This window comes from Barbus barbus (genome assembly GCF_936440315.1).
Source record: "Barbus barbus genome assembly, chromosome: 44".
Taxonomy (NCBI): domain Eukaryota; kingdom Metazoa; phylum Chordata; class Actinopteri; order Cypriniformes; family Cyprinidae; genus Barbus; species Barbus barbus.
In genome coordinates, this window is record NC_136722.1 from 14867652 (window position 1) to 14894842 (window position 27191).

At 36.9% G+C, this 27191-nt stretch overlaps 1 protein-coding gene across 1 annotated transcript in view; it reads right to left on the reverse strand.

Annotated features, from left to right (window-relative positions):
• LOC306863192 (vasoactive intestinal polypeptide receptor-like) overlaps positions 1 to 27191 on the reverse strand; it is an 83207-nt gene that overhangs the window by 42160 nt on the left and 13856 nt on the right. The window contains exons 2-4 of the mRNA XM_079406414.1: positions 18624 to 18711; positions 11173 to 11283; positions 1948 to 2048 (exon numbers count right to left, since the gene is read on the reverse strand). Coding sequence (XP_079262540.1) covers positions 1948 to 2048; positions 11173 to 11283; positions 18624 to 18711 — 300 coding nt within the window. The remainder of the gene's footprint in view (positions 1 to 1947; positions 2049 to 11172; positions 11284 to 18623; positions 18712 to 27191) is intronic.

A 27191-nucleotide genomic window follows, 5' to 3' on the forward strand; every position in this document is an offset into this window, starting at 1 on the left:
GAGCAGCAAATCAGCATATTAGAATGATTTCTGAAGGATCATGTTTTTATTGTATTTTTGATCAAATAAATGCAGCCTTGGTGACTTCTTTCAAAAACATAAAAAAAAGTGTAATGACTTTTATACTGCTTGATCGGTATATGATATCATGAACGTTTTATATGGTATCATTAAACAAATTCTATTAAATTTGTTTAAAAAGCAAGAAATATAATTTTTTGCGCTTTATGTGCAAATCTAAATTATTTTAACAGCATGCTGCTCTTAGTACATATGATGACAGTGGGGTAATAACATGCATTCACAACCTTCATAAACACTACAGCTCAAAAACAAAACAACCACGGTATGTGACTATGAGTCAATAAGCTGCCTTTTTTGTCCGCTTATGGTATCCTGATGTCTGAAAAGAATGTTTCTTTAGTCAAGGGTATTTTTTTTGTGGTAAGTATGGGTACTGTTCTGTCTCTCCCACACAAAGCTTTGTTAAAAGACTCACCTGCGTAGAGCATATTCAAATAATCCCCTCTATAGTCTTTGACCGAAGTTAAATATAAAAACCTGAACATGGCAAGAAGGAGCATCAGACACTCATCAACAAAAACATAAAATTCCTTTTAAGTCCCATGCCCACATACTCCCTGTGGGTCTGAGGACCACGCGTGCTGATTACCCATCCTGTTGATGTGAACACATGCTGGGAAAGCTTCCATCAAAGGGCTAAGGTCATTTGCTCTTCAATTAACTACACTCTGCTCAAAAGATCAAGGTGTTTCATGTTATATAATATCTGCTTCAATGATGGATTATAAGTGTTTACAAATGCATCCAAAGGCTGACACTGATGTGCAACGCTAAATAAAGGAACTATTATGTTTGGACTTGTTTGTTTGCACTAGGTAATAAAAGGCTGGCTGGAAAAGGAGGCTAAAAGGTTGACTGAAAAAGGGTGAATGTTAAAGCTTGGGTTTTTTGGGTGAGGAACACTCAATATGGCATGAGAACGATTACTTTCTGCGATCTAAAAGTTCAATACGTCAAGAGTCGGCGTTTCAGTGTTATATAATGCCAGTGGACTTGAAAACACCAGTTTGACATAACTTTACTAAGATATTTTGCATGTATGGTGCTTTCTAAAGTCTCTTAACCACCTTCAGAGATGGTAAAAAAAAAACTTTTGTTAACTGATATAATATACCAACATGCTGAAATCTGCTTTGTACCTTTATAATACACTGAAAGCCATTAAAAACACTGGTGGTAAAGAGAAAACTATTATGTAGAATCACAAGTAGATTTTTCACAATCTGAAGCAAAAACTAAGTGCTCTGTGTCCTAGACACAAATATAAAAAAATAAAACATAATGTGACACTAAAATAACGAAATAAACATGAATTTTACAACATAAGATATAACAAGAAACCCTAATGTACATAACTGATCAGAAAAAGTAAGCAGAAACTGTTGTGACGTGAATGGCAACATAAAGGATTCTGGGAATGTCAATTAACAGTTTTTCACTGTAAATTAAAAGATGGCTTGTTCTTTTTCACTTTCAAAAACAGTAAATTTAACAGTATGACTGAAATGTCCAATTATTTATCACGCTATAGTGAAGGAAATGTTATTACACTATAGTAATTATTGTTATTATAAGGGGCGGCGTAATGACGGGGGGGGCGCGATTTCTACCGAGGGGGACCCCCCAGAATGTGATTTAACACCACCCCCCAACATCCCCACCCCGGGCGGACCAGAGTGAATAAGGGGCCAAGAAACCATAGCGGCGACCCTGGTTATTACACTATAGTTATTACACTATACATTTATTACACTATAGTGAAGGAAACGTTAACCAAGTTACAGATTTTTACAGTAGCATTTTACAGTATTTTACAATTAAAATTGCAAGTACGATAATTTTTATAGTGTACTTTGCACTTACGTCGTCTACAGTGCCATTCAGATTATAGCCACAGTGTACTGCGATTTCCATCGGGTCCATCTCGGTCCAGCCATCAGCAGTGCAGGTCTTTGAGAGGTTACCTGTGTGAGAAATTTAAAGGTCATTAACTTCAAGATACACACGCTGGCTGCTCTATTTAGAAGTTGCATCTGTTTATTACGCTCTCGACTTTAACTGAAACGCCATGAGCCTTGAGAGTTGGCGTCCTGGAGTGTGTCCACACAATTAAAGTCAAACAGCTTTTTTGAACTAATGTAGAGAAATACAAGCCACATCACCCCTCTCGCTGAGGTGTTTCTTAGCCCTTCTCAATGCACAATGTCACACTGAATGCAAAACTGCATCCAATCAATGCGCAAAGAGACCCAACTGAGCACTGTGGCTTACTGAGCGCATTGTTTTTATCTTTGCTGTATACAAATATGAACAATGAATTATTGAGATGCTTGGAGGAAAAAAACAAAATTTCTTGGGTTATACGATTTACCCAGTGTTGAGAAAGCAATTTTCAATCAGAAATTGGCAGTAAATTTTACAGTTATGAAGAAACATCAATTCACACATTGAATTAAAAATTAAAGTTTGAAGCAGAAAAACAGAAATAGAATTTTCTTGTAAATCAAACTCTAAAAATCTTCAAAAATATTTTTTGAGTACTTTGAAACTGTGATCACTATTTGAATTAGTTAAATTACAGTCAAAATGCTACATTGTAAGTTGGGAACAAAATTAATTAACTACATTGAAGGTTTATTTTGAGCATTGTTTCTATTACTAAAAACCATATATTTTTTGTAATTTAATAAATAAATAAATGAGCTTTACCGTATCAAATTTGAACTGGTAAATTTTTACTAAATACAACAAACCATCCTAATTTATGTAACCAAATCAAAAACAGTAAATAGTATTTGTCACGGTGCACGATGAACACGAGACGAGGATGAAACTCAAATAACAGTCTTTAATAATAATTAGATAATTAGACAAACACAGCTGGACAAGAATTAGCTAATAATCACACTAGACGAGGACAGGAAACAAACCAAATATGGAAACATGAGGCAGGAACACATGACACGCACAACAGAGGACTAACAGTATTTAAATTAGTAAATAATTTTTAAAATAATTTTTTAATGTGTACATTCAATGCAACCAATTTATAAGAATGAGTATAAAGGAGATTTTTCAATGCTACATTGAAGAGAGAGACCAATTTGAACCAATTCACAAGACTGTATCAGACCTTCCAACTCTTCATATGAGAAAGAGAATTGTTTAGGAACTATTTAACTTATTTGATCAGACCTTCCAACTACACATTATGAGAGAGAAAGAACCATTTAAGATAAACTGATTCATTAAAATGAAAATATATTTGAGACCAAAAAAATAGTGTTCAATTAATTCTGAGAGAGTTTAGTATACCACAATCTGACTTATCCAAAAAACTTTTGTTTAAGAACAAGGGAAATATTCAAGGACTAGGTGTAGGTATCCCTCGAGGATGATTCATTTAGAGACAGCATTGTCTTACGGTCCACAGAGTTTGGAAAATATGATGTATACTTCAGAAGGAAGGACACTTAGTTCCTCCTCAGTGCATTTATAGCGGGTCCCATGTTACAATGCCATGTATTGATCCAAAACAAACCAATCAATTTCACTCAGGCTTGAATTAAAAAGACTAGGTGAACGAGTTCCTGTGTGGTTTCTCTTCAGTGTGCTTGTTATGTGAACGCTGAAAGAAACAGTTTCATAAATGAGCACTGAATAGAGCTATACAACAACGTTCTCAAATAGAAACACTCTGTTAAAAAAAAAAAGATTACTTTCCAAAGGAACAAATGCCAGCAGAAACAACTTAAATGCATCAAATCTATGCACAAAGACCACCTGTGCCTGCGCAGACAGGGAAGTGACCTCCACCTATATTACAACGATGCTACTGCTGTATAAATCATACTCGCAGGTACAGTAAAACCCATTTACCAAAAGTTAAAAGGGTTTTTGGCCAATTACAAGATTTTTTTACTTTTTCCCCACAGTATCTTAATGCACGTAGCAACTCACACTTTGGACTAAATTTGAAGGTGGCAAAAAAAGGGAAATGACAATAAGGTCTGCTTTACTATCTACTTGTTAAAAATTAATTGGCCATTGTTTTGGCCTCTGATTCGGCCCCTGGGAAGAATCAAGTAAACAGCACGAATCTGTAACATCATTATCAAAAAATTAAACAACATTTTGCTGATCTTTTCCCCTTTTTATATTCAGTGCCTGTGTCAGAATTGATTTCTTAATTGGAAAACATGGACTTTCTGTTTCTTAAACCTTTAACTCTAGACATAAAAAAAAATATGTATGTATTATCTCCCCTATAATTATCCAAAGACAATATTTTTGTCATTATTATATTGTCGCTTTAATAAGCTGTTGAGAGTTTTATTGTTCATTTAATGGGTATTGATCTGCTCATTCATCATTTGGAAGATGCACCATAAAAAGTCAATAATGGTAAGTAATAAACACAGCTGCAGTATGTCAAGCCTACAAAAGCAGCTCTTCTCTGGTACTGTACATAAAGGTTTCCGTGTCTACAAGTTAACTGGCTGAATGGCTCATTAAGAAAATACACCAAAATAAATTAATTTATGGAAAGCACAAAAATTTAATTATTCAACAGGTTAATCAGCTAATGCAATGATTAATGAAATGAATAAGAAGTTTTAACATTAACTTGTGATTAATATCAATTAACGTGTTTCTGTTACTGACAATTATACAGTTCACTTAGTCGGCAATAAAAAGGAATAAAACAGCACCCTGACAAATTATGGATCAGTAAAAAACACAGGATAAAAACTGAAGATTAAGTGGAGTGAAGTGGAACTCAGAGAAAATGTAAAGTATTTATATATATATATATATATACACAGTGGTGTGAAAAAGTGTTGGCCCCCTTCCTTATTTTTAATTTTTTTGCATGTTTGTCACACTTTAATGTTTCAGATCATCAAACAATACATAACTTGCAATGAGTCTGTTACAGCGCTGTGGAGGAATTTTGGCTCACTCATCTTGGCAGAATTGTTGTAATTCAGCCACATTGGAGGGTTTTCGAGCATGAACCGCCTTTTTAAGGTCGTGCCACAGCATCTCAAAAGGATTCAGGTCAGGACTTTGACTAGGCCACTCCAAAGCCTTCATTTTGTTTTTCTTCAGCCATTCAGAGCTGGATTTGCTGGTGTGTTTTGGATCATTGTCCTGCTGCAGAACTTCAGCTTGAGGTCACGAACAGATGGCCGGACATTGTCCTTCAGGATTTTTTGGTAGACAGCTGAATTCATGGTTCTATTTATCACAGCAAGTCTTCCAGGTCCTGAAGCAGCAAAACAGCCCCAGACCATCACACTACCACCACCATATTTTACTGTGGGTATGATGTTCTTTTTCTGAAATTCTGTGCTACCTTTACGCCAGATGTAATGGGACACACACCTTCCAAAATGTTCAACTTTTGTCTCATCAGTCCACAGAGTATCAGTCCTCAGCAGCGGTTTTCGTCTTGGAACTTTTTTTTCGTCTTTCATTTTTGCCCAGTCTCTTTCTTATGATGGAATCATGAACACTGACTTTAACTGAGGCAAGTGAGGCCTGCAGTTCTTTAGATGTAGTTGTGGGGTCTTTTGTGACCTCTTGGATAAGTCGTCGCTGCGCTCTTGGGGTAATTTTGGTCGGCCAGCCGCTCCTGAGAAGGTTTCACCACTGTTCCATGTTTTCGCCATTTGTGGATAATGGCTCTCACTGTGGTTCGCTGGAGTCCCAAAGCTTTAGAAATTGCTTTATAACCTTTTCCAGACTGATAGATCTCAATTACTTTCTTTCTCATTTGTTCCTGAATTTCTTTGGATCTCAACATGATGTGTAGCTTTTGAGGATCTTTTGGTCTACTTCACTTTGTCAGGCAGGTCCTATTTAAGTGATTTCTTGATTGCGAACAGGTGTGGCAGTAATCAGGCCTGGGTGTGGCTAGAGAAACTGAACTCAGGTGTGATAAACCACACTTATGTTTTAACGGGGGGGGGGGGGGGGGGGGGGCTTCATTTAAAAACTGCATGTTGTGTTTACTTGTGTTATCTTTGATTAATATTTAAATTTGTTCTGAAACATTAAAGTGTGACAAACATGCAAAAAAACATGCAAAAAAACAGGAAGGGGGCCAACACTTTTTCACACCACTGTATATACAATCTTGCAAGAAAAATGCAAAAAATCACAAGACAAGCTGACAGAACATTATCAAAAGAGACAAGACAAAAAAAAACTTATTTGCAAGAGTGTAAAGGGCTGATCAGATAATCCCAACATAATAATAAAATGCTAAACGATTCCATCTAAAACAATTTGAAAACGGTCATGTGCTTGAAATACAGTTGACTTTTGACTTCTAGATAACATCTTAATCATAATTATTACCCACATGAAAAACAACATTTTAGCCTTGATTTGAATAAATTCTAACATTAATAATGAAAGGTACAACATGCGTATCAAGCAGGATTACAATTATTTTTAACTCGCTATAAACTAATCCATCTAATACCTGATGCTCCTCCCTGCTTTATCTGATATGCATATTGTTGTGATTATCAGAAAGACATGGATTAAAATCAGCTAAATTTAATACATTGCATTTAACATGTTACTTCAACAAAAACCAGAACCTGAAAGCTTGAGTAAATTTACTGAAGAGGATGTTTACTCTTGGCTTTTAGTGTATGCTTTGTTTGTCATGTAAGGTTGACGCCAACCCTCTCACATTTATCAACGTGTGCAAACATCCACATGCAATATATCCATCCTCACACATTATTTCAGTGAACCTCCAGCTTTGTCATAAACCACAGAGATCCCATGAAGCAAATCCAGAATGCCACATTAATCCTTGTTATTGAACTACGGACAGACTTTTATCATTCTGAAATCTGTCCTTCCCCATTCAGAGAGAGCATTGTACTGTGCTTGTATGCTTTAACTGAAAATCCATCAGAAATGTGTGGGACTTGAGGAAAAGAAATTGCTCCAGAATGGTATTTCACCATCAGCACCGGTACAGTATGTTTCATTTGCCATTTGAAATGAACTATACAGGATGTTCGACTATGTTAAGCTTTCCAGTCATAGAGAAGCTTCATTTCAAAAGACATATAATAATATATCACCTCAGAGGAAGTGGAGATTAAGTCAGTGGTCACTGCAGTCCACCTGAGTAGAACACGAAATATGGATACATTAAATGTGATTAAATTTGTTTTTTAAATTGACCTTCATTGACCTTACTTGCATTGACATCACCTCACATTCATATTGTAAATATACGTGATTACACTTATTTTTAATATTAATCACTGCAAACATCAAATATTTAACTAATTTGTTTAATTCTGAAAAATTAATTATACTGTAAGGTTACACTGTATTTTAATGTGCCCTTGTTACAGTGTAGTTATACAAATAATTACAAAATAAGTACTGAGTAATATTATTTAACAGCATGTACTTACTATATAAATAGGGTTTGACCTTTAGACTTGGGTTTAGTTGCTTGTATTTAAGCATAATTTACTGCTATTACACTGGTAACAAGGACACTGTAAAAAAAAAATGTACCTAATATAGCCTTATGTAATTTTCATTGGCCATACTTTACTTTGCCTCAATAAACTCCTAATTTGCTGCTTATTAATAGTTTGTAAGGTAGTTGTTAAATTTAGGTATGGGGTTGAGTTAAGGGATCTAAGATATGGTCATCCAGAATAAGGCATTAATACGTACTTTATAGGTACTACTAAACAGCCAATATGCTAGTACCAGTAATAAAATTACCAGTGCTGGGCAGCGATTAATCGCATCCAAAATAAAAAAAAGTGTACATAATATATGTGTGTGTACTGTGTATATTTATATATAAATACACACACATGCATGTATATATTTAAGAAAAATAAGTTTTGTTCATATATTAAATATACTTATATATAATGTAAATTATATGAATATAAATATATATATATATATGCATGTGTGTGTCTTTATATATACATAATAAATATACACAGTACACACACATATATTATATAAACAAAAACTTTTATTTTGGATGTGATTAATCATGATTAATCGTTACCAGTACTAAAAATTACATTATATACAGTATTTAATAATTATTTATTGAGTAAATTATGTCATATTATGTCATCATAACATAAGACTGATCTGACTCAATCTGACTCAATTTCCATGCCTTTTCTGGCCATTCCAAATAAACAGATTTGATCAATTGACAAATATCCCCTGCGCAGTGTTTAGGGAGCTGTGAACAGCATTTAGGAATCCAGTCAATCAGAATGCAGCTATATTATCCTTGTACTAGAACCAGTGCTGTGAGAGTTGATACACTGCTCAGAACTGCAGAGCTAAATGTCTACAAACCAGGGCTCAGATGGTAACTCTGTTCTTTTTCATTTAACTGAGCTCTGTTGCTAAAAAAAAACACTTGCTCATCAAATGATGAGGAAACACCAGAGGGGCTTCAGTATTTGGCTGTGGGGAGTCATATAAACTATGGAATGCATGACTGATCTACTTTCAGTGAAAGATCAATGAATATGATTACATTTATATTCAGCACTAAAATGTGGCCACCTTCACACTCGGCCTCATATGAAACAAGCAACTTTGCTAGATGATTGAATGAACTAATGCTTTGTGATACATACAATCCCCAGGCACTAAAAAATACAACAACAGTGAAATAATATGCCTCATTAATCAAACGTTCATTAATTAAGCACTGAAAGGACTGAATGACATAACAAGAGTAAGACTAAAGCCTACACTTTAATTAAACGATGAGGTTGAGCACCTTCATGCATACTTCAATATATAATACACCTTACACATACAGAAGCAGAGTATGACTGTACTTGTTTATGCTTATGAGAAAACAACGGGTGATCAGGTGATAAAAATACTTATATATATAAACTACACTTAAAGAAAAAAGATTTCAAAAAAGTGTTCTATGATTTAACTTTTTTGTTTAAATCACTTAAGTTTTAAAAAAGTACTTTTATGATGGATTTTTTAGATTTTACAATTAAAAGTCTAGATCTGGTAAAAGGACAAAATCTATAAATAAAAGGCATTTGAAAACTTAGCAAAAAATAAAGTGACCTTCATTAAAGTGAATTTTACCTAACAAAAAGAAAAAAGTTTAAATCTGTTTGATTTAATAAAAATCAACCCCTGAGAGATAAAAGTGTCCATTTCCCAGAGAAGTAACACTGTTATCTGTCTCTTGGTTGCTAACAACACAGATTTATGTTTGAGCCATCAGCACCAGCTCTTCATCTTCACAACACTTTCAAACTCCTTTCTCCAATGTTCTTTCAGCCTAGAAATGTCACTGGCGTGAAAACTCTCTCACACGGCAGCAATTTTAAACCTCTGTGCTGAACGAAGGGGCAGCATCTTCTATGCAGACTGCTAGCTAGGAACCACTATGACCTGAATCACCCAGCGTTCCACATAACTAGCATGATTGAGCAGTTGAAAAAAAAAATTATAAATAAATGAAAAAGGACATTTCAAAGAAAAATGACAAAATCTTACATTATCACAGCTGGTCATTCCTAAAGTGTTCAGTATTCAGTGTGTTCAGAAATAACTGCTTGAAATCCAGAGCTCCTCAAAGCAGATGTGCTCTTTTTCAGCCCTCTTTCATCACTGAAGAAACACTTAATTTTTATCCTCCAACACAGAGGCTGTTTTTCCATTAGGGAATCGACATTGGTTTCCGTTAGATTGGACCTTATGCACATTGCACACGGACATTTTTGCAAATCTAGACGTATCAAACATTGCAAATTTTGATGAATGTTACTGAGTATTTAAAAAGTTAATGTACAATAGAGCTGCAGTTTACATTTACAGTGGAATTCAGAAGTCTGAGGCTACTTGTATAAATAAAATGCTTTTATTTTGCCTTTACAAATTATAATGCAAACTATAACTATGAAAATATCTTTTACATTTTATTTTAATATTCTTGTTTTTAATTTTTTTAAATTTATTAATATCATAATTTCAGAATAAGAATGATTTTCAACACATTCATTCTGCTGTGCATTATCTCGCTCTCCTTTTTCACATTACAATTTTTTTTTTTTAATATCATTATTATTTATTTTATTATGCCTAATGTGTTAACCTCTGTTTGTGTTGAATTTATTTTTATGTATAAGGAATAAAATAATTTAAAAAACACACAATAAATAGTGCCAGGCAAAACATCTAAACGTGTAAAGTAGTAAAAATGAATGTATTTAGTAACATGTAATAACATGTTCTATGGAATTTAAAATCAAGAATTTTATACATTTTTAAAGATAAGAAATTAATTAATTCAATTTACTTTTCAAAAGTTAGTGACAAAATTAATAAATTAGTATATAAATTGTATATAAATATTATATATATATATAAATATATATGTATAACTTTATAGAACTTTGCACTAAGACATCCTTTGTATAACAGGTTAACGCAAGTCTGCTGAACTTGGTATGCTGCCAGACTTTTAATGAGTTTAATTAATTGTTTCTGGTGTGATGTGGCTGAGACAGAATTATCAGATAAACAAGTGTGACCTAATGGTAGTACATACTCAATCAATGTGTCTGATTAGCCATTCCATCCACTCAAAGCAGCGGTTCTGCATGTAAAATGTAACCCCCAGTCAGTAGTTGTACTGCATTCTGCAACCATGTTCTTAATATTTTCGTACATTGATGACAACACACCATTAAAATGCTGTTTTCTAGAGGGGAAAAATGGTTTTGTTTTACTTTCTGACAATTAAGTCTTATTTTAGTTATCATTTTCCCAAACTCATGACTTTGCCTTGAGAAGTGTGATATCAAAGAAAGAACTCCAGTGAGTATGTGGGAGTTTCAGATTAACTTCTGAACAACTTCAGACACTGAAGTGCCTCAAAACTTTTAGTTTTACAGCGATGTGACAGCCCATGACTGAGGCTGACAAAATGACAAAAGACTGCACTTTTCTTCAAGAGTTACAGCTGTTGCTTAATGCCTTGAAGTTCATGAAAGGTTTTTGATGGCGATTTCAACTTACCCTCATGATGATCAGAGAAGTGTCTGAAGTAATTTGGACAGGGAATAACCACATGTTCCCCAACTTTGGCTGATGGCCAGCAAGCAATAATATCCCACATCCCTTTGCAGCCTGGCAAAAGAATAAAGAACAATGCTTAGCATTAACCCAATATTTTGTAACTCGATATAACTCTCTATGTTGTACAAAAGCATAAAACATCATTAGGATTAGAGTATAAAATATCTTAAGACCACAATTAACTTCTTTTATTTTATTAATTATATATATATATATATATATATATATATATAGTGGCCCAAACTGTTAGAACACCTGACAGATCTGAAAATACTGACCTTTTTTGCCTCCAAAACATGATTTCATGTCATAATGTTCAAGAAACATGCAGATGGTTGCTATGAGCACAACAAATATCAGATGAAGTGACTCATACTGTTTTTATCCACTTTTAACTTTAATATTTGGTATGTCCATCTTTTGCAGCAATTACAGCAACACATTTCTCTGGCATAGTGTTAATACACAGTATTTCCTGAGAACTTCAACACTAATTTTATCCCATGCCTTCTGCAACTCCAGCCAAAGGCTTTCCTCTGAATGTACAATTGAACTGTCTAGTTTATTTTCCAACTCACCCCAAATTTGCTCTATGGGGTTGAGGCCCCGACTTTTTCAATGTTCCAGCAGATTAATTCCGTCGCAGGTAGTTCTAGCAATAGTTTGTTTTATGGGTATTGTAATGGTCAATTCAACAAAAACAACTGAAACCTCTTAAATATGCCAAGTGTTCTAACAATTTTTAAATGATTAGAACAATAGTATTTTTACCAGCTAAGAAATGGTTTAAGTCAGTTATTTCTATCTTTTGCTGTAATTTATCAGTAGGAAATATCAGTTTACATGTCCAAACATTCATTTAGCCATTTATTGTAAAAATCCAGCAAGATTTTTGTTTGCACAGAGATCTGATCTCATCATTATCCAATCTGTCTGGAATGACAAGAAGAAACAGAAGAAACTGAGACGTCTCCAAGATGCTTCAAGAGACCTACCTGCAAAGCTACTTGAGAAACTATGTGCAAGTGCACCTAGGTATGTTTCTTGAAGCATCTTGGAGACATTGCCACAGATCTTCTGGATTTAGTCTGTCTCAGTTTGTTCTGTTTCTTCATGTCATTCCAGACAGACTGGATAATGATCAGATCAGATATCTGTGTGGAGCACTGGCTGTTTTCAGACTCTTTGTGCAAACAAAAATCTCACTGGATTATTACAATTAATGGCAAAATGAATGTTTGGAAATATAAACTGATATTTCCTACTGACAGACAACAGCAAAAGATAGAAATGACTCACTTAAAACCATTTGTTTTAGCTGGTGAAAATACTAGTGTTCTAATAATTTTGGCCACAGCTCTATGTAATGATTAATTCATGAAATTGAACATGGAAATGAAAATTTAATGTAGCAAATCATTAAAAAAAACAAATAAACATAATTTTGTATATTTTATATACATGTATATGTATGCACTGTATATATGTATATATTTTTACTTTTTTGTGATTTTCTTGTACAAAAACGGTACAAATATGTATTCCAGCATTTATTTGCTATTGTTATTTTCATGCACAAAAACACTGATTAATTATTATACAGAGAGATTCCTTCAATGGTCCAGCCAAATATTAATTTGACAGTACTAACTTCCTGCAGAAATTTTTTACAAATGTGTCACTGGTTCATTTCCCTAGTATTTTCATTAGTCTGAACTGTCTAAATTTAACTGGGGGTTTATTTAAGAGTAACATGAGGGCTCTAAAACTCCCACTTCCCTCATCCTTCAGTTGGACACCTGTGAGCACAATAAACTGAGATATGGTATCAGCTTATTGCTGTACCCATAATATTTTGAATATTTACGACGCTCCTCATGCCCCCAGAATGCATCTGTCTGATTCATGAGGCGAGGTGAGTTGGCTCTTGACTGTGAATGTGGAGAACTGACAGCTAGTTTATCTTATTCATCCTCTCCGAGCTACAGAGTAATGTTCCAGAGGCATGTGGCCTGTTTAAAAATCCACCTCATTCAGACACTAGGTATATGGATCTGACGATGGGTCAGCACACAGACTGTAGACATGTAAATTCAATCATCACAGGATTACAGTTTAAACCGAAATCAGATAAAGTCCGGGTTCTGAAAGCTCTTTATAGTTAAACACACTGACTAGGGAACTCTGAAAGGAAAATGTACAATAGATGCCTTTATTACTAATACTAGACTAAATCCAGAGTCAGCGGTTGCATAAAAAAAAAAAAAAACAGTACAGGTTAGCTCTACAGGTTTAGTTCAAGTTCAAATGCAATTGATGAATTGGACTGTTGTAAAAATATTGAAAGAAAAAGCATTTTACAAAAAAAAACTTTCTTTGAGGGATAAAGGAAATGGTAATCTGTGTCTCATTGTTTAGACTGAGTGATTGAAGCTAAGGGAAGGCATGTGATTGCATCCTGATGTTCATGAAACCAATCTGGAATGAGTTCGGCAGTGCATATGGAGGCATTTTCACCTAAGATATGGGAAGAGTATTTGCACTATAGGATGCATTGGTTTTGCAAATTGCCCTCCTTGAACATTATACAACCCAAAGAAGAATCCTCCCACATAATGTCTTCCAAAACATGGCTGCCAATACACTATATAGCTCATCTACCAGAGTGTAACAGTTACCTACAGATGGGAATCTTATTTCCCAAATGTAAACTCTCTCAGGTGTAGCTCTTGCATTACTTTACAGTTCACTGTATATGTTTGCTTTGCAAATAAGTGGTTAGTGAATGACACCTATACTGTATACCATAAATGTCAGTTTTTCAGAGCTCACAATATAAAACTTCTGATGCAGTTTGGTGGTAATTTTTAATGCTGAATTTTTCACCATGCTCAACATTACACCAAATTCATGCTTTTGTTTCATACTTTCATGTTATTCAACATTCTGCACGTCGAGACAGAATCCATTTCTGACTGCAATAACTACCAAAAAGTCCCAGCAGACCAGATTTATATAGATTGTTTAAAACTTCCCTCTAGATTCATTAGCTGCCAAGTTGCTTAAACCTTGAGAACCAGTCCTATTGTCACAACATGTTGGAGGCAGGGAACGAGGAACTTTTCAAAACAGACTTTATTCACCAAAACCTAGGGAACGCTGGAGACATGGAAAGACATGCACAGAATGACGATTGAGACCGGACACAGAGGACTAATAAACACTGGGGAAAACTAGATAATTAATCAAACACGGCTGGAGACTAATAAACTAATGATAAGAACTAAACGAGAACAGGAAACTGACCAAATAAGGGCACGAGAGGAGGGGAAACACAACACACAGGAAGACAGGACTGACATTTACTCCCCCCTCCCGGAAGGCGAGTCCCGCTGGGGGGTTCTCTGGAGGCCTCCAGGGACCAGGAGACATGACAGATGGCCTCCAGGGCGGCGCCCGTTCTGGGACCCATGGCGGGTCAGGGGACTCGGGAGGCCATGGCGGGTCAGGAAGCTTGGGTGGCCATGGCGGAGCAGACGATTCGGGAGGCCATGACGGGACCGCCTCCGAGGCCCCAGCCTCTACGACAGGAGCCCTACCACCCCCCCCCAAAAAAAGAATTTCCTTGGGAGAAGTAGGGGCTTGATCGGGCTGGCGTTCTGGAGAAGTGGGCACTTGGGGGCGCTCGGGAGGAGCGTACTCTTGGGGGCGCACTGGAAGCGCGGACTCTTGGGGGTGCTCTGGAAGCGCGGGCACTGGAGGGCGCTGTCGAAGAGCTGGCACTGGAAGGCGCTCAAGAGGCGCAGGCATGGCATTGTGCATTTGAGGGGTTGGTACTGGAGGGTGCTCTGGAGGCGCATGCACAGCATAGAGCTTTCGAGGGACTGGCACTGGGCTTGGGTGAGTAGCGACCGGCAGGCTTGCCATACTCACTGCCGGCGGGATTGCCATACTCACTGCCGGCGGGATTGGAAGAGCCACGGACAGCGGCGGGCTTGCGTTGGCCATGGGCGGCTGGCTTGCGTTGGCCGCGGGCTTGCATTGGCCCCATTTGGCTGACTTGCGTTGGCTGCGGACGACGGCAGGTTGGTTCTGGCTCGGGCCCGGACACTTCCCAGACACCGGAAGATCCCTTCTCTCCATGTTAGTCCAGTGGTGTCTGGGAGGTCTGCGGGGCGATGGTAATTGGCCCCGAGCCAGAACAGATGATTCAGAGTGGCATCATCCCACGCCGCCGCCGCGGAGAGCTCACTGAACTCCCCGGCATAATCATAAAAGAGGAGACCCTAACGGGCTAAGGCGGCAAAACGGGTGGCGGCGTCCATGCCGTGGGAGAAAAAAAAACAGGAACAAAAGCTTACTTAAACGAAAACAAAAACAGAAGGAGGGACGCCCCTTACTACTGTTAGGTACGGTCTTCTGTCACAGTACGTTGGAGCCAGGGAATGAGGAGGCGAGGAACTTTTCAAAACATAGACTTTATTCACCAAAACTTAGGGTACGCTGGAGACATGGAAAGACATGCACAGAATGACAATTGAGACAGGACACAGAGGCAGGGAAGCAGAGGACTAATAAACACTGGGGAAAACTAAATTAATTAATAAAACACGACTGGAGACTAATAAACTAATGATGAGAACTAAATGAGAACAGGAAACAGGAAACTGGCCAAATAAGGGCACGGGAGGAAGGGAAACACAAGACACAGGAAGAGAGGGCTGACACCTATCAATTAGTGCCGAAATGTTCTTTGTCTAAGAAAAAAATCTAAATCCACAGCTTTATTATTTTATTCTGTAGCTCAACTGGTGCTAGCAACACAATGTCATTGGTTTCAATGCACAACCCTGAATGCACTGTAAATCACTTTGGATAAAAGTGTCTGCCAAGTGTAAAAAATAGTAATGTAAACTACTGATTAAATGTTTGGGGTTAGCAAGAAAAGAATAATACTATTATTCAGCAATGATAGATTAAATTGATCAAAAGTGACAGTTAAGACATCTATAAAGTTACAAAATAAATTAAATGTTGTTCTTTTGAATTTTCTAATCATCAAAGAATCCTGAAAAAATGTCAAATTTTCCACAAAGATTTTACATTGATAATTAAAAGAAATGTTTATTGAGCAGCAAATCAGTGCATTAGAATGATTTCTGTAGAAACAGGTGAAGACTGGAGTAATAATTCAGAAAATTCAGCTTTGCCATCACAGGAATAAATTACATTTTAAAATATATCAAAATAGAGAACAGCTATAATAAATTGTAATAATATTTTCAAGTTTTACTGTTTTAGTTTTGATCAAATAAATGCAGCCTTGGTGAACATCAGAAACTTCTTTTCCTAAAAATTTAAAAGAAAGGGCTTTGTTAAGAGGTTGCTATACGCTATTCTGGGTGGTTATTTGGGTGTTTTGGGTGGTTGCTAAGCTGTTCTTAACTTGAAGTTTACTAACATAGATTATATAGGTTTCTAGTCCAGCCACAACGGTCCATTCCAATGCAAACAGACATCTGAGATATGAAAAGCCTAGTTATATCACGTCAAAAGACATAAAAAATTCCAAGTAAAAAAAAAGTTTTTTAAACTCTCAAGTCTATCTTAGAAAAACACACATGGACACTACAGGGCTTTCATTTCAAACAGTTGCATGAAATGCTTGTGGGCACAACAGATCCTTTCATTCATCCCACTCTCTATCCAGGATGGGGGTCTGACTCTTACAGTGTCCTTCCACTTCAAAAAAATGGTCTTTCATGCCTGATTGCCAGTTCACCTCGTCAACCTGAAGAATGAGTCAGTGGAGGATAACCTACTTCATACCTCAAAGGAGCTTCCGCATAATTGTATATATCTATGTGCTGTGCAGTGGTCCCTCGACCCTTTGCTGAAATTCCAAAATAATCAGCTATGCTGATTAATCAGTATTTTGTCAGAACGCTTGCGGTCTCATCAGCATGTGCATGATACATCTCATTGATGAGGATGATGATAATATATCAGCCTTTGAAACCTGGGATTTGTTTTTTTTACATTTTCATATTCAAACCACTGGTTGGATGAAGTATTAGCATTTTGATTTTATTAATATATTTGTTTATTTTTCATAATAAATGATTATATAATAAAATTGCATATGTCTAATTATATATATATATATATATATATACTGTGTGTGTGTTACGTATTCCTCCAGGCAGGCAGAACAGACTCGGGCAGACAGGGTAATCCAAAAACGACAAGTTTATTAACATAAAAGTAGGAACATGTAACATTAACAATAACCAACATAAACTGAAACCAAAAGGGGACTTTAAATAGGCTGTAACTAAGGTAACACAGGTGACGGGAATTAACTAATAATGGCTTGATGAGGTGACTGATTAAACAAGCAGGGAACTAAAACCAAATAAGCTCAGGAACAGACAGAAAAACCAGAAAGATACAAACTTAAAGTCCAGACATATAACAGTGTGTGTGTGTATATGTATATATATATATATATATATGATGTCTTTTTTTTTGACTATGTCTTTTTTACATTTTATTGTTAATATTATATAATATTCAAATACCTTCTAATACTTAAAGGGATAGTTCACACAAAAATGAAAATCCTGTTATTAATTACTCACCCTCATGTCATTCCAAACCCGTAAGACCTTCATTCATCTTCACAACACAAATTAAGATATTTTTGATGATACATATGTAATTTTCTTATATAATGCACATTTATTTATTTATTTTTCTTTTGGGGGGAGGGGGGAGGGTGCTAAATTTTCAACCGCTGTTACTCCAGTCTTCAGTGTCACATGAAACTTCAGAAATCATTCTGATATGTTGATTTGGTGCTATTATTATCAATGTTAAGCAAATTCTGCTTAATGTTGTTGTGGAAACTGTAATACATTTTTATTTTTCAAGATTTTTAATGAATAGAAAATTTTCAACATTTGTTTGAAATACTTAAATTTGTAACACTGCAAATGCCTTTACTGTCCCTATTAACAAATGTAATGCGTCCAAGCTGAATTAAAAGTATTGATTTATTTCAGTATAAGAGAGTGAGTTTTGTATGTATACAAATATATACACCTTTTTCACTGCTGTCATTTTCACCACATATCAAATGAAGTGTTGTATTTAACAGTATTCAGTACTGGATTTTTTAATTTATTATTACTATGAAACTGCAGTTTACTAGATTTTTTTTTCATTCAAACACATTCTAGATAGGAATGTAAGTGCTTTTTGTTTTTGGCCTTGTCTCAACACCATATATTAGCTCTCTGTGATCTACAGTTACATCTATTTTCCCCATCAATGCGAAATTGTTTATTGACTGAAAATGGCACAGAGCAAAGTTGTTTTGTGAATATCACCTGATGAGATATTTCCTGCGTTATTCTCGCACCTCGCTCTTGCCAGCTCAATCTCATTTACCACGTCACACATCTGAACAGCACCAACCTGCAAAAAAGACAGAGAGAAAACATTTCAGTTGTTCAACCACAGCACAACCTTCAAAGCTTCAATCTCTTTCATTTCAGTGATTCACCACAATATTATTCCCAGGATAGTCTATTACTTTAAGGTGTTAGCTTTCATCTAGTAAGGCTTTCATTTCATATACATATTTATGGATTGCAGCGAAGCCTCATTGGAGCTTATTTTGGCTAAATATTTACAGCGAAGGCCTACTGGGAATTAGATCAACCACTGCTTGAAAAATCCACAACTGAACTACTTATCAGACTTTTAGCTTGCCAGACACCATTCTTATTGACAGTCCAATGTAAGTCTATACGCTAGTGGCACATGGACAAAAGACCGTCGTTGCTCTGTGGAGATGATATCATGCCTGTAGGGGAGAAAAGGCGCGTGGGGCCAGTGAGTAATCGTCGGATTGCTCACTGATGTCCACTGCTAATGACAAATTCATGCTGACAGTCAGTGGAAGACAGCCTGCGGGTCAATAAGAACGTGAAAGTCCAACGAACAGCTTGAGAAGGTCAATGAAGACATAATACTGGGGAAGAGGGATGTAATGGACAGGGCCGACTGAATCCCTATAGTGTTAATAATGCTGTATGTGTGTGGGTGTTTGTGTCATGGTCTTTGGGTGTGCAGTGTTTATTGTTAGCATCTGAGCGTGCTTCTGTTTGGTATGTTTGTGCGTGGGCCTGCATTTGTGTGTGCGTGGGTACAGGTGTGTCTGTGCATTTCAATGTGAGAGACCTGAGATCAGTGACTTAGAACAACAGGTTAGTGAGAAATGGAAAGAGCTTCTGCTGAGTTCAGTACTAGCTGAGCGCTACTACCACTCACATGAATGGAAATACTAGCCAAGTTTTTTAGCCAAATCACACTTGAGCATGAAATAAATAAAAATAAAATAAATGTATTCCAGTCAATGCCTTTATAACCAGTTGATGGTGAGAAAATAAGTATGGTGTTGGAAAGACTTTTTATTTTTTTGAAAGGTCTGTTATGCTCACTAAGGCTGAATATATTTGATCAAAAAAAATCTAGAATAACTGTTTTCTATTTGAATATGTTTTAAAATGTTATTTTTTTCAGTAATGGCAAAACTGGATTTTCAGCAGTCATTCATGTTCTTTCAGAAATCATTCTAGTTTGCTGATTTGTTTTTCTTATTATTAATACTGAACACGTTTTGTTTTAATGTTTTAATAGAAAGCTCAAAAGAGCAGCATTTATTTGAAATATAAAAACTGTGTAACATTGCAAATGCATTGACTGTCACTTTTAACCATTTTAATGCATTCATGCTGTATAAAAGTATTAATTTATTTCAATATAACAGAATTCTGTATGCATACAAATATATACATACCATTTTTTTTCTAGATTTTCACTGCTTTGTAATTTTTACCACATATCAAATGAAGTGTTATATTTAACAGCATTCAATAATGGAATTGACAATGGCGTAAATTATAATTTTTTATAATTTTTGAATAAATTGGCCAAAATCTTGCTGAGGCTAATTTTACTTTTTGTGTATCAAATAATATTTTCACACATTTTGCATATTTTGACAAAATTACAGCTTGACTGGAAATGGAGCAGAATGAAAAGATTCTGTAGGACATTCATAAAAATAAAAAAGGCTGACAGAGAAGGTTTCAGAATTAGAGACACGCATCCAAACTTTAGTTGAGGACAGTAAGAATGTGAGGGCTGTAGATACTGCTTTGGATGTGACTAGCTCAGGGAGTCCTGTAGATTGTTCGATTCCGGTTGAGCCTGTGCAGCAGGGCAGCTGGGTGACTGTAAGACGGCCTAGTTGCGGGTCAAAACACCACTCTTCCGTTCTGATCAAAACATCAAACAGGTTCTCCCCACTCAGTGATGCACCCACTAAGAAACCTGATGAAAGTGCTCTAGTTATTGGCGATTCTATTGTACGGAACGTGAAAATAGAGACACCAGCCACCATAGTCCATTGTTTACCGGGAGCTAGAGCCAGACATCTTGGAAGATTTAAAAGTGCTGGCTAATGCTAAATGTAAATTCAGTAAGATTGTTATCCACGTCGGCGCTAATGATGTTCGACTTCGCCAGTCGGAGATCATAATGTTAAAGAGGTGTGTGAACTTGCAAGTACGATGTCAGACACTGTAATATGCTCTGGTCCGCTCCCTGCTTACCGTGGCGATGAGATTCATAGCAGACTGTCGTCACTCAATGGCTGGATGTCTAAGTGGTGCCCGCAGAATAGCATAGACTTTATAGACAATTGGACGAGATTTTGGGGCAGATCTGACCTGTTGAAAAGAAATGGTGTTCATCCCTCCTGGGGTGGTGCCGCTCTTCTCTCTAGAAATACGGCACACAGTCTTAGAGTTCGTACTTGACTAACTGGGGCCCAGGTCAGGAAGCAGACAGACTGGCTAAACCAACCGTCTGCTAGCCGCCTTACGTCTCAGAAGTCAGTTAATTCTCAGCACATAGAGACACCCAGATATCACACTATAGAGACTGTGTCTGTTCCCCGAACTAGAAAATACAGAAAATGTCCAAACCAAATTAAGAGTAACAATTTAATTGATGTTCAACAAATAAAAAATGTTTACAATACAGAGAAACAATTGATAAAGCTTGGCTTACTGAATATCAGGTCTCTTTCTACAAAAGCACTTTTTGTAAATGATTTGATCAATGATAATAATCTAGATTTGCTCTATTTGACAGAAACATGGCTAAAACCAGATGAATACATTACTTTAAATGAGTCCACCCCCCAAGATTACTGCTATAAAAATGAGCCACGTCCAAAAGGTAAAGGGGGAGGTGTTGCTACAATTTATAGCAATATTCTCAGTATTTCTCGGAGGGCAGGCTTTAAGTATAACTTGTTTGAAGTTATGGTGCTGCGTATAACATTATTTAGAGAAACACGTGTTAGTGATAAATCCCCTGTGATGTTTGTACTGGCTACTGTATATAGGCCACCAGGGCACCACACAGACTTTATTAAAGAATTTGCTGATTTTCTATCTGAGTTAGTACTGGCTGCAGATAAAGTCTTAATTGTTGGCAATTTTAATATCCATGTCGATAATGAAAAAGATGCATTAGGATAAGCATTCATAGACATTCTGAACTCTATTGGGGTTAGACAACACGTTTCCGGACCTACTCATTGTCGAAATCATACTCTAGATTTAATACTGTCACATGGAATTGATGTTAGTGGTGTTGAAATTCTGCAGCAAAGCGATGATATCTCAGATCATTATCTAGTCTTGTGTAAACTCCATATAGCTAAAACTGGCAATTCTACATCTTGTTACAAGTATGGTAGAACCATCACCTCTACCACAAAAGACTGCTTTGTAAGTAATCTTTCTGATTTATCTCAATTCCTCAGCATATCCAACAGCGCAGAAAAACTTGATGATGTAACAGAAACTATGGACTCTCTCTTTTCTAGCACTTTAGATACAGTTGCTCCTTTACGCTTAAGGAAGATCAAAGAAAACAGTCCGATTCCGTGGTATAATGACCACACTCGCACCTTAAAGAGAGCAGCCTGGAAAATGGAGCGCAGATGGAGGAAAACAAAACTAGAGGTATTTCGTATAGCCTGGCGGGAAAATACCCTATCCTACAGAAAAGCATTAAAAACTGCTAGATCTGATTACTTTTCGCCTCTTCTAGAAGAAAACAAACATAACCCCCAGTATTTATTCAATACAGTCACTAAATTAACGAAAAATAAAGCATCAACAGGTGTTGGCATTTCCCAAAAGCACAGCAGTAATGACTTTATGAACTACTTTACTTCCAAGATCGATTCTATCAGAGATAAAATTGTAACCATGCAGCCGTCAGCTACAATATCGCATCAGATAGTGCACTATAGATCCCCTGAGGAACAATTTCACTCATTCTCTACTATAGGAGAGGAAGAATTGTATAAATTTGTTAAATCATCTAAACCAACAACATATATGTTAGACCCTATTCCATCTAAACTACTAAAAGAGCTGCTTCCAGAAGTCATAGATCCTCTTTTGGCTATTATTAATTCATCGCTGTCATTAGGATATGTCCCCAAAACCTTCAAATTGGCTCTCGTTAAAAAAACACAACTTGACCCCAAAGATTTAGTTAATTACAGACCGATCTCATATCTCCCTTTTCTGTCAAAGATATTAGAAAAGGTAGTATCCTCGCAATTATATTACTTCTTAGAGAAAAATAATATTTGTGAGAAATTTCAGTCAGGATTTAGACCGTATCATAGTACTGAGACTGCTCTTATTAGAGTTATAAATGACCTGCTTCTATCATTTGATCGTGGTTGTATCTCTTTATTAGTTCTACTGGATCTTAGCGCTGCATTCGACACTATCAACCACAACATTCTTTTAAATAGACTAGAACACTTTGTTGGCATTAGTGGAAGTGCATTAGCATGGTTCAAATCGTACTTATCTGAACGCCATCAGTTCGTAGCAGTGAATGAAGAGGTATCATATCGATCACAAGTGCAGTACGGAGTACCTCAAGGCTCAGTACTAGGGCCGTTACTTTTCACGCTTTACATGTTACCTTTGCTGGGGTCGACAATATAATTGGCCCGGTGGCCCGGACGTACTTTTAAAACCGTCAGGGCCACCAGATCGCTCCAACCACTAGCCCGGTGGGGCCAGTAAAAATAATGCCTCGATTAAAAAAAAAAAGTCTAATTTCACATTAATTACCTGTGGTTCTGTGTTTTGATTTCTGTTAAATCGTCTCGGTAACCACCGCTAGCAGGTTACGTGATCCCGACAGCCTTACAGATGCAGCGGGTTTATGCTCGCTCCCGCGGTTACGCGCGCAAACTGCACACTGCTGCTCAGCACCTACCTATAGCTACTATTAAGCTAGGCTACATGTTTCTGAAACCCCCATCACCCGGCCAAACGCCGGGTAAAAAAGAGAAGGCAAGGAAGAGAAAATCACCAGAGGAATTGAGGGAAAGCGAAAGGGAATACGAAAAGAAAAGGCAGAGAAAGTTTCAGCCCCAGTGGCGAGACCGCTGGAATTGGCTGGGCTTAGGGGTGGACGATAAAAATGTCTCCACGATCTGCTTTTGAAGAAATATCGTAGTATCGTGCTACAGCACACATTATGTCAAATACAGTTCTGGCGCCGCGGTCTCTATATACTGTACAACAGGACATACAGCAGTAGAGTTACTCTGACAGGACACTGCACTTATTCGCGATCGCAAAAGTACATTATTTGCACACAAGCCTTGCTGGTTAAATGTTTAATTCGCGCGCTGGTCTGACGTGCGCTCATACACCTGAAGCACGCGCGCTAAAAAGCCTGTCTAACAGCGCCTGATTACTCAACTAACTTATCTTTTGCGCTAATACTGTCAAAACACACAAGGTTTACATACAGACTCAGTTGGTTATCTCTAAAATGAAAGTAAATAGTTAAGAGAGAAATGGATGCGTGCCTGTATATTAGATGCTTGCAGCTCTTAAAGGGACAGGACACTAAACGTGCTGCCGCTTGTCATTAAAGGGATAGTTCACCCTAAAATTTAATTTCTGTCATCATTTACTCACTCACATGTTGTCCCAAACCTCTATTAATTTGTTGTGCTGAACCCAAAAGAAGATATTTTGAAGAATGAGGGTAACCAAACAGTTGCTGGTCTACATTGGCTTTGATAGGAAAGAACAATCCTGTGGAAGTCACTGAGGACCAGCAACTGATTGGTTTTCCACCTTCTTCAAAATAGCATTTATGTTCAGCAGAAGAAAGAAACTCATTCAGGTTTAAAACAACTTTTGAGTAAATGATGGTATAAAAATAAAACATTATGACAGAATATTTATTTTGGGGGGAACTATTCATTTAACGTTAACAAAACAACAAAACACAAAGAGAAAAATCACTCACTATTCTTGACTGAAAAACTTTAATACAGTTGCTTTAGGAATCAGTCTATCTAGTGTTTTATTTTTATATTTGTTCATTCAATTTCATTGAATGCTCTGCTAAATACACCTATTGTACCTGGAAATAAAGCACTGTTTGTTTTATTTGTCTATTATGTGTATTTGTAATGTGTATCTTTGTTCTTATTTTTTAATAAGAAAGATAGAATGATGACACAGATTTTTATCTTCGCCCACTTTGGCCTAAATATCTGCCATGTCTTTTTTTTTGTTTTTTGTTACCTTGAAAGGCTTTGTCTTTCTAGTTTGGCTGTAATGCTCAGACAGCTTGTAAAACCAACATGACAAAGAATCGTGATAAAATCGTGAATCGTGATATTTCTAAAAAAGAAAATCGTGATATGATATTTTTCCCATATCGCCCACCCCTAGCTGGGCTACGATCAAGAAAAAAAAAGAGGTTTACTGTGAGCTCTGCAGATCAATGCCCACATATGCAGACAAGTAAGTTAGAGAAAAGTTAACGTGGATGAAACCTATGGTATGAACATAATATAATGAATTGCTGTGTGACTACGGAGAATGAATCCTATGCAATAGGTTTATTTGCACTTGTTTCATGTTTTTGCACAGTTTTGCTGCACTTTGCACTAAACCTACCTTAAAAAAAATAAATGTTATTCATGTTGTTCAAGCAAACTGTTCTTTTTCGTGATTATTGGGATCAATACCCGACACGTTGACCTGGGCCAGTGAACTTCAAAAGACACTGGCCCGGAGGGCCAGTGGCAAATTTCCCTTATTGTCTACCCCTGCTTTGGGAGATATTATCAGGAGACATGGTGTTAGTTTTCACTGTTATGCTGATGATACTCAGCTCTATATTTCTTCGCGGCCCAGTGAAACACACCAAATTGAGAAACTAACGGAATGCATAGTCTATATAAAAAAGTGGATGACGAGTAACTTCTTACTACTAAATTCTGAAAAAACAGAGGTGTTAATTATCAGACCTAAAAACCCCACATGTAATAAACTAGAACACTATCTAACACTTGACGGCTGCTCTGTCAATTCTTCTTCATCAGTTAGGAACCTAGGTGTACTGTTTGATAGCAATCTTTCATTTGAAAGCCATGTTTCTAGCATCTGTAAAACTGTGTTTTTCATCTGAAATACTAATTCATGCGTTTATGACCTCAAGGTTAGACTATTGTAATGCTTCATTGGTTGTTCTGCACGCTTGATCAATAAGTTACAGTTGATAATGCCTAGAATATCAAAATCGACTACGGGCAGATCCTTTTCCTATTTAGCACCCAAACTCTGGAACAATCTACCTAATACTGCTCGGGAGGCAGACACACTCTGTCAGTTTAAATCTAGATTAAAGAAACATTTCTTTAACCTGGCTTACACATAACACACTAATACACTTCTATCATTCAAATCCGTTAAAGTATTTTTAGGCTGCATTAATTAGATCAACCGGAACCGGGAACACTCCCCATAACACATGATGTACTCATTACATCATAAGAAGAATGGCATCTACGCTAATATTTGTCTGTTTCTATTCTGTTTCTCAGTCCGTGTCCAGATCAGATGGTGGATCGGCGCCGGGAGATGATGTATGTGGCCCTGATCGTCGGCGGAGGCCAGACACCTGGATGACCCCCGGGGACATATCCCCAGTCACCGTAGCCACCCGATCCGGTCCGTATCCAGATCAGATGGTGGATCAGCACCCAGAGACGACCTACAGCCCTGAACGTTAGCGGAGACCAGGACACCAAGATGAGCACCAGAGACAGATCCCTAGTGAGGACCCCGCCACTTAGACAGCCATCGGGAAAGACCACTGGAACCAGTTGAGCCCTTACAATCTGACTTTGCTGCAGTTGGAATTGAACTGCTGGTTCGTTTGGCCAGAGGAGAACTGGCCCCCCGACTGAGCCTGGTTTCTCCCAAAGTTTTTTTCTCCATTCTGTCACCGATGGAGTTTTGGTTCCTTGCCGCTGTCGCCTCTGGCTTGCTTAGTTGGGGACACTTCATTTCCAGCGATATCGTCGACCTGATTTCAAAGACACTATTTAAACTGAACTGAGCTGGATGATGACATCACTGAATTCAATAATGAAATGCCTTTAACTGAAAATCTTTTTTTTTTATCTTTTCATTTTACATTATTGACACACTATTTTCCTCTTTTGATATTGTGCAGTTGCTTTGACACAATTTACATTGTTAAAAGCACTATATAAAAAAAAGGTGACTTGACTTGACTTGAGAAGAGCAGCAGAAATGATGCTGAAAATATAGGCGCTATTTTTACTCAGTTTCAGCTGTCACTCTCTGGTACTTTGGTGCATGGATAATAGGGTTAGCTCAGTGAGAGGCTGCTTCACTGCCATCATCAGCCATGCATGCACCTATAATCCCCACCAGCAGAAGATTCCATCACACTTTTTGTTGCATCATCTGACCTCCTGTGGCTTAAAACACTGTACACAAAAA